Source organism: Myripristis murdjan, chromosome 8, assembly GCF_902150065.1.
Source record: "Myripristis murdjan chromosome 8, fMyrMur1.1, whole genome shotgun sequence".
Classification (NCBI taxonomy): Eukaryota; Metazoa; Chordata; class Actinopteri; order Holocentriformes; family Holocentridae; genus Myripristis; species Myripristis murdjan.
In genome coordinates, this window is record NC_043987.1 from 25,819,279 (window position 1) to 25,832,632 (window position 13,354).

Here is a 13,354-nt window from a genome sequence, read left to right on the forward strand (position 1 = left end):
AAAATACGCAGCTAGCTCCAGCGAATCTAGTTAAATGTCATCGGAGCGCTCGCACGTTGACAACAAAAAACCCAAACACCTCATCCTGAGATCAATCCTCATCAATAGAGAACATAACCAATTGAGCAGCAACAACTTTTATTATACCTTTACAATGACCCGTTTGGATTTTGCTTTGATACTTAATTAAAACCCATCGAAGAAAACGTCCATTACTGATTAAAAAGTGTCACGCATGAAAGCACAAACAATGATGAATGATGAATGACCAAACCAATAGTGCAGCTCTGATAGGTGCTTTAGGTGCTTCTCCTAGAAACAGGATTCAACTTGAACGTTGTGCACAGTGTGAGGAAAAAAAAAAGTGACAAGGGAAAGGCTGAGAGGCTGAAAGGCTGAAAGGCTGACGTACCACATCCTCTCCATGACTCTCCTCCTCCTCGTCTCTGCTCAGAAGGTCCAGTAGTCTGTCTTTCACCACCTGCACACCAAAGCACAAAGCGGCTAATTTTAGTCTCCTGTCAAAGGTCTTGATAAAATATGTTCGCAATAATTGAATGTGTAGGAACCATTGAGTTTACTGCGAAAGTAATTATGCTCTAACTGTGGTAATAAATGACACCTTTACAATTATTTCAGCATGGAGGTCATAAAACTCAGAGAACTCTCCCTATGCTTATGTCAGCAACATAATGCTCCCCTACTCCCACTCCTCACTACTGCCATTAAAATTATGAAAACAGCCTGAAAATGACTTTTCCTGTGTGCATTTCCAAAGCCCCAGGGGAGGATGAGACTATTATGTGCTTGGCAGAACTCTGTGCCGATGAAAGCAGAGGCTCTAAAGAGGGACAAACAGTAAAGCCAAGGTAATGGAAAACTCCCATCATACAGCTCAGTCATTCATCTCCGTCGGCTTTGAGGCAAATCTATATCTTTAGCCCGTTTCTGTATCAGTGACATTGTCTGTGTTCTTCGCCTTCAGGTTGTACTTTCATGGTCAGTGCTCTTTTCCTTCACTCGAAAAACCCAAAAACAACAGGTAACAGAGTTTGATACTGAACCGATGTACAACAAGAAGCATGCGGGCCTGTGTGTGTGTGCGTAGGTGTTTCAACAATGGTGCGTGACAAGTGTGTCAAAGGACTACTTGATAGTGACCTCATAAGCATAGTCGAACAGCTCGAGGATGGTGAGGATGCTGGCTCCAATGAAAAGACCCATCTGACCACCAATATCACCTGTGGAGGAACACAGAGGAGGTTACATGCAAAGAGGATGGGAGAGACAAAATAAAAAATTAAAAACAGCAATAAAAAGAAGAAAAGAAAGGTAAGATACCCAGCAGGCCCGCCACCTCGTAGGCTTTCTTCTGCTCGATGGTCTCATAGTTCAGAGCCTCGAAGAACACATCCAACACCAGGATGTTGTCTCTGGAAGAGGCGAAAATATGACATCAGAACACATGTGCGTATTCCTGTCCCACATCTGCCCTGTCTTGACCGGTGTGAACACACCACACCACACCGCCGAGTCATCTCCCACACTTCAGAGCGACCACAGAAACGTAGCTGATGTGTGTTCGACAGCCCTGTTGGCTGAGAAAAGTCGACCAAGACGGAGCTTTCTGGACACATTTATGTACCTCCCTTGTTGCATTTTATACATCCTTTCCTGATGTGATTTTATTCTGTGAACAAAAGAATCAAAACAGCTGAAGAGTTGATCTTCTAGAAGTTGAATTCTACAACTTTCTTCTTCTTCTCTTCTTCTCTACAAGTTTTATTTGAAAGACAGGAATGAATTTCTCAAAAATGATTGAAGATTGATGTAATCTTATTGACTTTTTTCTGTTTATCTTTCATTAATGCTTCCTAATTAGAGGTTGTCAGCTGAACACATCATGTCAGCATCAAAAATACATGATCTTCCTGTTAGTAGGAGCTCCACAGCTCCACACAGATGCAATGTGAGCCTCTACAGCCAATCCCCTGAGTGGAGCGAACCATCAGCCAAGTCATTCTCACTGCCAACAACCAGACCGCAGAGTGCCGGCGACTCACGTGATGTACTTCTCCGACTTGTTGAACTTCTTCTCCAGGTAGCGCGCTGAGGTCTTGCTGGGTATTTTGACCATCGACAGCTCCTTGTTGTAGCGGGTCATGTTGCACGGCGTCCTGCATATGCAGTTAGTGTTCTCCACGGCAGACAGCTTCCCTTCAAGGAGAGGAGGCGAGCGATCACAGAGGAGGATATAAAGGAGAGAGAAAGAGGAACAGGAAGTGGGAGGATTTGGGGAGTTGAGGATGATGAGCACAAGTGAAAATGTCAGTTCTTTTAGACACATGGTGCGGCTTTGCCTGGCATAAAACAAGACATACTGAGGCTTCTGTAGCCGTGTGCTCAGAGCGTTATGCTGTTATTGTTGCTGACAGCCGAGGGAAAATGCATCTGCCATCTCCTCTCTTATTCTGAAGGCAATGGAGGTCATACATACATACAAGCAGACACACAAATACACACACACGCACACACACATTGCCTTGACAATGTTTGATACTGTGTCTTGAGTCCTATCTGAGATGTTTACTCCTAAGAAGACCTAATGACAGTATAAGTCAACATCAGTGTCAATTTTACTGAGGAGGGAATCTAAAGCAGCAAATGTGAATAAGCCTTTGAAACGGCATCCTAGGAGCATTCCCCTGAACCTCAACAGAGTCTGTGTTGCGATGCAGAGATGCCAGCATCTATTCGGGGCTTTGCAGTGGCAGTTTGACCCAGAAAAAAAACTCGGATGCACTGGATGATTACGTGTTAAGCCCACAGCCTCATACATAACACCATCTCTCTACAGTGATGGTAATGCTAAGTGACGCAAGCTTTTCAAATATAGCCCCTTCAAACGCTAGTCCAGCAGAGAGGCTGTTCACATTCATCACAAATCGCTTTCTTAAGCTGAAGCCTGAATCCAGAAGTTTCATTCAAGTTTAGGTAAGGCCTCCTTTTAATTTCGCTGGAGATTTCCAATCCTTTCCCACTACAAATAACTACCTTTTTGGGCTTAAAATCTGCTACCATATCCACCCTTATCGCATGCTTCTCTGAATGCATAAATGCTGGGGGAATTTCATGTTAACAGCCTTCTTTCTCACTGTGACAACTTTGTGGCATATCCCTAGATCTCAGTACATAAGGCAGCTATCCCCACGGCGCACTAATAGCCTGCGGGGCCACACAGTCACGTAATTGCAAGCGGAAATTCAATATGGTTTCTCAGTGGTCTCTTATTTTTATTCAAATGAGATGTTATTGGATACAGGAGAGCGAGGCCTCATGCATTCAAATCCTTGATTTCTTTCTATAAGCCTGTCAGCCTGTGTCCACCTCTCGCTCTCGTCTTGTTTGTTTGAGATGTTTCAAAGTAAAGCCAAATTTCCTCTTGTGTTTCGTATTTACCTCATCTGACCTGTTTTTTCACCACGCTAATGCATGCATACTCCCACCCACCGACACACACGCACACTCAAAAATAGTCTGAACAGCACGCATAAATAATTGTTGCTTGACTTGTTTGAGATGTGAGCTAATTGATAGAGATTAGATGAGAGAATGCTGTCGACTGGCATAACCACTTATGTAGAACAATTACACTCGTGCTGTGATTGTCACTTGTGGGATCATATTTATGGCAGGATGCATATCTTGTTCATCTACACAACCATAGTTAGGGACTGGAAATAACTGTTTTCTTTCTGAACGTGTAATTATAACCAGAATCTGTTTCCTCCATGGGAAACTACCAGATAAGCAAGTTGTTCAGAGACAACAGACGCAGCTGTCTCCTATTAAATACATTTTCTGTGTTATCTCTAAACTTCACGAGTGACACAGTCATAGAAAGAAAACCCAATCAAACTTCACTGTGTGAAATCTTCTCTAGTGGGTATAGCAAATTGGCACCAAGTTGAAACTGAAATTCATTTGCAATGACTGATCCAAGCTGAGTCTGCGTGTGCAAGTTTGAATTGTGAAAAGCTTGGCTGTTCAAAAAAATGAAACCAATTGCAAACAGGGGGAAAAGAGGTGTCAAGAATAAACATAAAAGCCCTCAAACTCTCCTTCTGCATCATACAGTGTAACTTTTTTTCGCTTCGAGTCGGTGTTCGCAGCACATCGGTGAATTTACAGTGTCTGCTCCTGCGGTACTGTATGCATTATGCACTACACATATGCTGTCCTGTTTTCTCCCCGAGTCAAATTCCTCCCTGATCGCTGGTCACAGCTCGGCCGTGCTGTTCTCTGCATCATGACTATGTGCTCAACACTACATCCTGATAGCAACATCTGACACTGCAGCCACCTATCTTCACTCTTCAAACTGGTTGATTTTTTTTTTCTTTTTTTAAGAGAGAGGCAATAAGGATGATTTTCACCGCCTCATAGCATGAAATCAATATCAATCAATAGCAATGACTGCACCAAATGCTGAGATTTCTAGCTTTCAAAGGAAAGGAATGGTCGGGAGTGGACTTGTATAGGAGCCTGGCACCATTAGACGTCAGCAAAAGCCACATATGATTTGATGTCACTTTATATCACAAATATTATTTCTGTAATATTAATGTTTGATGTCAATACAGTCCTTTGCTTTTCAGCTATTGGTTGTGCTAGAATAAATATGGCTCACTTTGGCTAATATTTACAAATGCCTTATGTTTTTTTTTGAAGGCTATGAGGAGAGAAATGGTATAAAGAAATACTATTAAATAATATTGTGAATTTCCCAGTCTGGTGTGAATTTCCCAGTCTGGGATCAATGAAGTATACCTATCTATCTATCTATCTATCTACTGTGTAGGCTTGTTAAACTGCAGAGGGGTTGGTCAGTGTTTTCCCTGCGACCCGAGCTGCCAGGTGAGTGCATCGGCTCTGTGTGTGAGAAACCACATCTCCATGATTCTGGCAGTTTGAGGGCTGAAATCCTTCCACTTTCAAAGTTCACACGCATTTCAGTGAATTTAATTTAGATGAATTCACATGAAAACTGTCTCATCTGACTTTCATGAGCCTCTCATCCTCTGCTGTTTAAGTCTACGGCAAAAGGCAAAATATTGCACCAAGGCCTTACAGCAGTTTCACAAAAAGTCAGACTGGAGAAAGTGAGAAGATCCAGGATCCATATCTCAAAACAGCCATGACTGTCATTGTCATTGGCAGCCATAGTGACAAGCCATCATTCAAAATCCTAACAAAATTAATAAAAATACAGAATTTGAGTGGGAGAGGGAAACCGGGAAACCTTTTACGCCGTCGTTTCACCCCAATGCAAGAAATAGGCCCCATCATCCACCCATCCATCCTTCCATCCAATCATACACACATGAACAACTCCATATCTGATTTTATGTTGCGTACATACTTGATGAGCCTTCCAAACACAGGGCAAATATTCTGAAATCTGCTGTTTCCTGCACTTATCCCAAAGTTATGTAAACATGCATTAGCTCACATGATGGGTTTGTTGATGTTTTAACATGCAACAAGCTGCTCTAATTAGCGGACAGTTTGTGGTTGTATTTGAAGTGTGTAATTCTTTAGACAACATCCAGTGAAACAGAGGAGGTGACCATCAAACTTCCTGTAAGCAGACTTGTTTATCTGACTGTTCTGGCATTCATGAGGATATAGATGTACTTTAGTTAAGCCTCCTCAAGCCTGAATTTCTCCCCGGTGTATTGCTCGGCTGTGAGGCAGGTTGAGAATTTAAGCATTGCAAGAGCAGGGAACAAAGCTCATCCTAATCCTTGTTGAGACAACTACGGCTTGTGACGTGATGTTTAAGCATTGATATTCGGAGATATGTATCTGAGTGTGTTCTGTTCATTTGCATATAAACCCGTGTGCGTGCGTGTGTATGTGTGCGTGTGGATTTACCAAGGGCAGGCTCGGCACAGTCTTTATACTGTTCAGGGGTGCAGAATGGAGCGTCACCTAGGAATAGTGAAGGGAAAAATGAGAATCCTGTCAATAGCTAAGATCCATGTTTAAACATAAAGTATGGCTGAATTTCTTACATGAAGCTGAAAAGATGCTAAAACACAACTACACCATTCCAGACACATTTCAGGGGACAGAGAACTTCTTTAACTCTGACAAGGGCAATGAATATATCTTTATATGAATGTGATGAGTGTCTTTCTTCTGCCAGTAAACAGCCAGATGGACAGGCAATCCAACTACTTTTTATATGCCAATAAGTAATCCAGCACTGACTCTTCAAAGCACCACTCGATCCCTAAATAATTTTTCATATGACAAAAATCCTAAGATCTTGATCAAAACGTCTCCTTGATGAAACGCATCCTAATGCAGCAGCATCCGCCTGTGTGGCTTTTGGGTAAAGTCAGAGGACCTGTGATGCTTACCAGGCATGTGCACCATCCTGCAGTTGCAGTTCTCCACGATGTAGCGGGTCTCGCAGTCGATCCTGCAGGCCGTCACACTGTAGACCTGGAAGAAGCCCGACTCAAGAGCCTTGGACTCGCACTCTCCCCACGGGGGAGGCAGGTAGGTCAGCTACAGGAGAGGAGGAGGCAAGGGTCATTGGAGCCTGGAGATGAATACAGACAAGGCAAGGACGCAGATAGACTCCCCCCCCTCTCTCACACACACAAAAATTCATGTATCAGATCCAAAACATGGAGCAACTGTGTGTACTGATCTATGAGAGTATCTCTCCAAAAGGCCTTCCCCGCCTCTGAAACCCAGCCAGCTCAGAGACGGAGCAACACAGAAGTGCCTTGCTACCAACCAGGCGGAGTGGAAAACATTTCCGCAGATAGGGCGAATCTGGCTGCAAAAACCCACAGAACCCAGCTCTGGGAACACAAAACTCCAAATGTTCTCCTCCCGCCCCTGTGGTTTTGAAGACATAGACAGCAGATGAGAAGCGAGGGACACCGTGAGGAGCTGTGTGAAGGCCCATCTGCTGCACTACACAGGCAGCATGCTCCAGCAGCGCTCTTGGTATCCATCACCTACCACCTTCTGTTCCCCTGTTCCATTCATTGTCATTACAATGCATCCCAAGAGAACCAGCCTCCTGTGCCAAAATAACGTTCTTTTGGATCAAGCTAAAATGCAACATCCTGCGAGGTGAAATCTGGCCACAGCATGCTTGTTAGTGGCGACACAATTTGAAACAATGCCCCCACTATCCAGTGATGTTGCATCTGTGCTGCGGGGGGATCTGACACTTTAGATGCACAGATATAATCGCCACAACTACAACTTGTGAGGTAAAATTCAAACGCAATACAAACACCAATCTAGCATGCTGAATATTTCATCATCCCAAAAGCCTCTAGCCATGTCTGGGCACTGCTATATTGTCTCCTGTGATAATTAAACATGCCCTTACTGATGCCAGCAGCAAGTATGAGAGATGAGTGCAGACTTCTACAGATATTCATTACATTAGGGACCTAAGCAAGGTGCTTCTCAGCAGTCCGTAACCTTTCAAATCACCTCCAGATCTCAGCTAATCTTCGCTTATTGCCTAATGAGAGTTGGCTCTGACTGATTCAAGATCTGATTATTTCTCTATAATCAGATAATCGAAGATGCTCCATGTCAGTTGTCACAGTGTTGAGCCCTGCTGACCTGATTATGGTCTATCTAATCAGAGCCAAGGCCTGTGCCCTGCTCTGCATGTTATTAATCATGGCTTGATTTCCCTGTTATGCTGGTGCAATGTTTCAATTAGGTTATACAGCATGGCCAATAAGGGACACTGTTCAAAAAGTTGGGTTAATGGTTGGATTGGAATGTAAATGTAAATTCAACATCAAACGGTTTACAGTAGTGAGCCACATGGTACAGTTCCCAGAAGATGCCAGCCACTGTAGGCTGACAGGCTTGACAGCACAGAGCCGGGCTGAAGTACAGAGACCCAGGGCTTGACACGGGAGACAGGAAGGGAGTAATGCTATAATGAAGACCTTTTCTTTTCTCTCAGGGAAAAATGATTTTCACAAGCAAGGGAACACCGTGCCCTTTTACTTTTGGTCAAAAGCCCACTGAAGGGCAATTTCTATTTCTGGAGAGCTTAAATTTAAAATTGCCTCTGCGTGTGTATGTGCATGTGTGTGTGTGTCTACTCAGTCAGCCCCTACAGTGGGCTGTGTACTTTGGCCTCTGTGCCTGCAGTTCATTTGATGAAGTGCCTTTAATCTACGCCCAATTATATGAGCCAAAATGAGTTCATTTAAGCTCACTGTTGAGGCCATTTTCCCTGTAAGACTGATTGGGAATCACTGCAATCATGCACTCATCATCTTGAGTATTTTGACCTGCTCAATAAGTCCCCACCCTATATCTCTGCCCCAAATAAACCCAACCTACCCCACTAGCAGACTGTCATTATCGTGATCGTTTTATAGACATTTCTGAAAATGCCTTCAGGCTTTCTGCAGAAGTGAAAGGCTTGAAGAGAGAGGCGGGAACTTCCCGCAGTAGGAGGCTTTTCCCAGCCCTCTGATACAAAGTGCAGTTCATGCATTAATTAAACAGAGCTAAATCTGCCGTGTTTCCCACTGTGCTGTCCTGCGGAGAGGGGCAGTGTTATCGCAGCACAGCAGCAGAGAGGCCCTGTCTTCGCCCTGCCAGTCACAGGACTGGGCTGACAAGATGAGCAGAGACAGAAACCCGGGAGGCTCATTACCCAGGAGGCCTGACCATCTCTGGATAGAGGGCCTCCAGGGATTTCTTCTCCTTCCTGTCTACCACGAAGGTGCCTATCTATATTTCAGCATTGCACTGAGCTATGATGTAGAGAAATTATATTCCTGATTCTGAATCTTTTGTGAAAGTAAAGTTTGTTTCTAAATTTTTAAATACACAAACTTTTGCTCGTTCAAAGTAATGACCTTTTTTCTCTCATTTCTCTGCTTTTTATGCACTGTGTTTTGAGGGGCAGTGGTTGCCAAAGGGTGGACAAGACATTGATATGCCGGAGACAGAAACCATTTTAAAAAATGAGGTGGGAATTAGAGACAGAGAGAAAGAAAAAAATATTCAGAAGATTATACAAGTAAAGGAGGGCACCACTATTGGTTGAAAGGTTGATTAATTAGTCAGGAGGGACTAAATTCAAAAAGTCTGCAATTTTTATTTTTTATTTTATTTCTGTTAATTTTATTTAAACTAATGCAGTTAAACACATAACCATAATGTCCATAGTGGGGATTTGCTCAGCCAAAGGAATCCTTAGCCCTGAAGTAAAGACAGAGAAAGAGTAAGACTGGAGAGAGTAAGCTTGGCTGCCTGGACTGATAACTCTCAGGGCTGAGAGGAGTCCGTTTATTAAGACATCCAGTGCGGCAGAGTTCAGGCACCTTCACTGATGCTTGTTCAACTCCAGCAAGCAGAGTGCAAAGGAGAAATTGTGAATAACAAAAAAGCTATTTGCATCAAACGCAGCCAGAGTTGCCTGCATGAAATGCCTGCAGCCTTGATATGGCCTTGTGTGCTAAAGGGGAGCTTCAGTATGATCGAGTGTGTGTGAGTCAGGGTGAAGCACCTCTCTGCCAAGCAAGGGCACGGCCGCTGACAGGGGAGCAAGTTATCATTTGTCAGTCAAAATCCGCTAACGCCCAATTCACCACCAGTGACAGGCAGCGGGTCGGTCATTGAGGTCCACCGCCTGTGGTTACATGGAGCAAAACATGGGCGTGTTCCGCGATTTCTGTGTAACAAGTGCAAATCCAGCTGGCTAAGTAGCTTGTGTGCAAAAACAAGATTCACAAGAGATGCAAAAAGTGTCTTAGTTTCATTCCCTTATTTTAAATGTGATGGTACGTCATACTATCGTGTGGAGGGATCTGTGATTATTTGAGGCAGGAGCAAAAAGCTGCTCCGTGATCCTTTAGAAGCTTGATCCCCTTTTCTTTGTAACATACAAAATCATGTCTCAGGTAATTCTGCTCTCTGATCGGCTGCCACTCTCAATACCACAAGGCTGAGGTCGACTATCAGTCAGTTTCTTTGTTCCGTGTTGGACATTAACTGAATTTCAATGTTTAGCTGCTGATTGTTGCCCTTGGTCTGAATTTGACAACATAAGAGACAACATAAGTCTATAAAAAGGTCCAGGGAAACTGCACACACACATGCACACACACACATGTATATTCCCATCCATGCTTGTAATGGAAAGGTTTTTTTTTTTTTTTTCATGGAGAGTTTTTTTTTTTTTTTTTCCCCGAGAGATAAACTGAACATGTGGATTAGAGGTGAAATACTGTGCAAGAGGCAGGACGAGTGGGGGTGATAAAAAAAAAAAAAAGCTATTAACTGTGCATCAGTAGAGGTCAGGGGCACATACCCTCTGCTCCTGTGTGGCGACAAAAGTCTGGAAGCCAGGGGCCACGCCGAAGCCCAGCTCGTGCACGAAAGGGGGCTCCACCTGGCTGTGGATCTGCACCCGCACACCCGCCTCGAAGGCTGTATCCTCTGGAAGAGAGACAGAAAGACCCAGTCAGAATTATCCTGTCAATACACAAACACAAACGTACAAAAGGCATTGTTCTGTTTCTGGCTGTTTTCCTGGTTTAGATAAATAATAAAGAAAACAGAGTAACAAAAAAAATGCTGTTTACACCCAACAGCCGCTGTGTACCTGCACACACTTTCAAAGTCCAAAATTTTAATTCCCGTTTGAAACCACTTTTGGTTGATGAATTCGGGCCTTTTGAGTCAAATCCATTTGAAGAGCGTCTTTAAAAGAATACACACTTTCAGAGGGAGCTAAAGGCCCATTTGTCTTGACATCAAACACAGATAGAAAAGTGGAAATTCCAGCGGTTCAACATGGACTCTAAAGATGAAAGGACTTTTATCCCGGTCTTCAGAGTACTTGTACACATAGGCATACACACACACATGCACACGCACACACACACATCACACACACACACACACACACACATACAAAACATGAGTGTGGTGTTGTATTGTGAGGGAATTACACTGACTACATTAATCTCCTTTTCCCCTAACCTTAAAGGAATAGTTCACCCCAAAATGAAAATTCAGTCTTTATCTGCTCAATTCATTTTTCAGTCAAAACTCCTTTGAAGTTGGTTGGATCACCAAGCACCAAACAGTGAGCTGTGTAGCAGGACGCCTCTTTCTTCAGCCAGTGGAAGAGGCTGCTCGTAGGACCCAGCAGGACACTGCCGCATTAGAAGCTGTGCCAACAGTATGAAGTGGTATACACTTCACACACTAAGTGGGTGCGGCTCCCCACCCCACCCCCACCTCACCCTGTCAGAGACAGTCTGTGTTGTGAACGTGGTGTGAACGTTGTGCAGTCTGTTACTGCGAAATGCTTGGGCATTGTTGATAGACTGATGGTCCATGTCAAAACAATGCAACACTAGACACAGAACAGATTTAATGTTTGTGCCTTATTTTGCCACTCCTTTTTATCTGCTAGCTTAATATCAGATATGAACCCAGTACAAGTTCATATCAGTAATAATATTCTCTTTGTTACCCTCCAAAAATGGTTAAATAAAGATAATACTTGTATTGTTAAGCAAAGAAACACAAGCTTTATTTAATTTTTAACTATTAATTCATGGTTTCACGTAGTCCCTTTGAATTTCTGTTTAAAAGAAACATTGGCAGCGCTGCAGTGAAACCAGAGGCAGTTCATCACCAACAGAGAGGAGAGATATCTGTGCTGCAAGATCTCACGAGGGTGTGTTGCTGAGATAGGGACATGTCTCGAACAACAAGTTCATTGTCTCCTGAATTGCTGGTCTAAGAAAAAAATGTATCAGAATGTTTGGAAGATATGTGGCTTGTGAAAAACGGGTCTGATATTTACTTTGGTGACTATGGGGCGAAAGAATCGGCCCTAATATGTGCTCATGTTCACTTCTACCACTGGAGTGAATAGACTCAGGACGGCCTGTCCTGAAGGGGCGGGGCAGCGGTGAAATCCATGTGACACAGATACAGGAAATGACTCTGAGTGAGCCGTCTCCTCTCTGAGCTGTCTCTGTGTCTCTCCTCCTGACATTATCTGGGCTGTTTGATGAGCAGGACAGGTGAGAAAATCCGTTATGGAAATGAAATTATCTGTTCAGCCTTAACTCAGTTTTGGTATTCCATCGGGGTGCTGCAGCCTGAGTCTTCACTGACTGATAGAGACAAACACAAAGAATGAGAGTAATGCACTGTTAAGGTTGAAAGCAGCACCCTGAACTGCATATTCATGTTTTTCCTCTTTGTTTATAGTAATACATCAGTAATTGGCGACAGGGTGCAGGATCTGATTTAAAGGTGTCAATGCTGTGCAGGCAAAGAGCATGTAACAGCCTATTCAACGGTGTAATATGTCTGCCTAACAATACCACATGCTCATTATATTTTCAGGGCACATAGTGCTGACAGCTACCCACATATTTCACTATTCATTTATATATGTCTTCCAGTCTGATACTGTGTGGTATTTAAAAGGTATTGTAAAGTTACCAAGTATTGTAACTTGTAAGTATTGTAAATATTTTTTCTCTCTCTCTCAGAGTTTGTATCTCTAGGATCTCCACGCAGGCAGACAAGGGGACTCGGTTGGGGTGTTAGTGGGTCACACAGTGTTTCAGCATTTCTTTTGGTTTGGTTTGGTTTGGTTACCGGCGGAGGTGCACAGTTATCCTGGTGGTGTGAGTGTGGTAACGTGTTTCTTTCTTTTGCTTTTCAGTCACATTTCCCCCTCCTTCTGTGTCCTAGTGCAGTCTGGTCTGTCTATCTATCTTCTTTTGCTTCCTCCTGGATGTTTTCTACTCCCCATGTGTGATGTCATAGTGTGAGTTTTTAAACTGAGGATTAAACTTTTTTTGGTAAATTATTTCTTCTTGACCCTGTAATAAAAGTGCTTCATACCAGCTTTTTGAAAACAGAGCTGTCTCGACTGTTGGTTCTTCATTTAACTAAGAGCGCTGTTTTTCCTGTGAACCTGGTTCACACACACACACACACAGACACACACACACACACACACACACACACACACACACACCTTTGTTGGCACAGAGTTGGTCGATAAGCTTTCTCCCAGATGTTTGCTCTGTCTTGAGGTCCAACAAACCTCCAGCTGATGTAGGGCTGAGTAGATAATGACTGAAATTTAATTTTGCAGTGAACTGTTCCTTTAACTGCACTTTCATTGGATACGTTATGACTTTTTGTATAGCGTCCTTCATAGACTGGTCAGTGCTGCAGCCAAAATGATTAGTGTGCTGCAGGTCCAATTCAATGATATCTAGAAGAAACACGTTGTGAG

General features: G+C 43.4%; 1 protein-coding gene across 2 annotated transcripts in view; it reads right to left on the bottom strand.

Moving 5' to 3' along the window:
* Positions 1 to 13,354, bottom strand: part of asic2 (acid-sensing (proton-gated) ion channel 2) — a 393,118-nt gene that overhangs the window by 2,246 nt on the left and 377,518 nt on the right. For both annotated transcript variants that reach the window (XM_030058742.1, XM_030058740.1), the window contains 7 exons: positions 10,388 to 10,515; positions 6,429 to 6,579; positions 5,938 to 5,994; positions 2,064 to 2,217; positions 1,342 to 1,433; positions 1,162 to 1,241; positions 413 to 481 (listed from right to left, as the gene is read on the bottom strand). In XM_030058742.1, the coding sequence (XP_029914602.1) occupies positions 413 to 481; positions 1,162 to 1,241; positions 1,342 to 1,433; positions 2,064 to 2,217; positions 5,938 to 5,994; positions 6,429 to 6,579; positions 10,388 to 10,515 (731 nt within the window). The remainder of the gene's footprint in view (positions 1 to 412; positions 482 to 1,161; positions 1,242 to 1,341; positions 1,434 to 2,063; positions 2,218 to 5,937; positions 5,995 to 6,428; positions 6,580 to 10,387; positions 10,516 to 13,354) is intronic.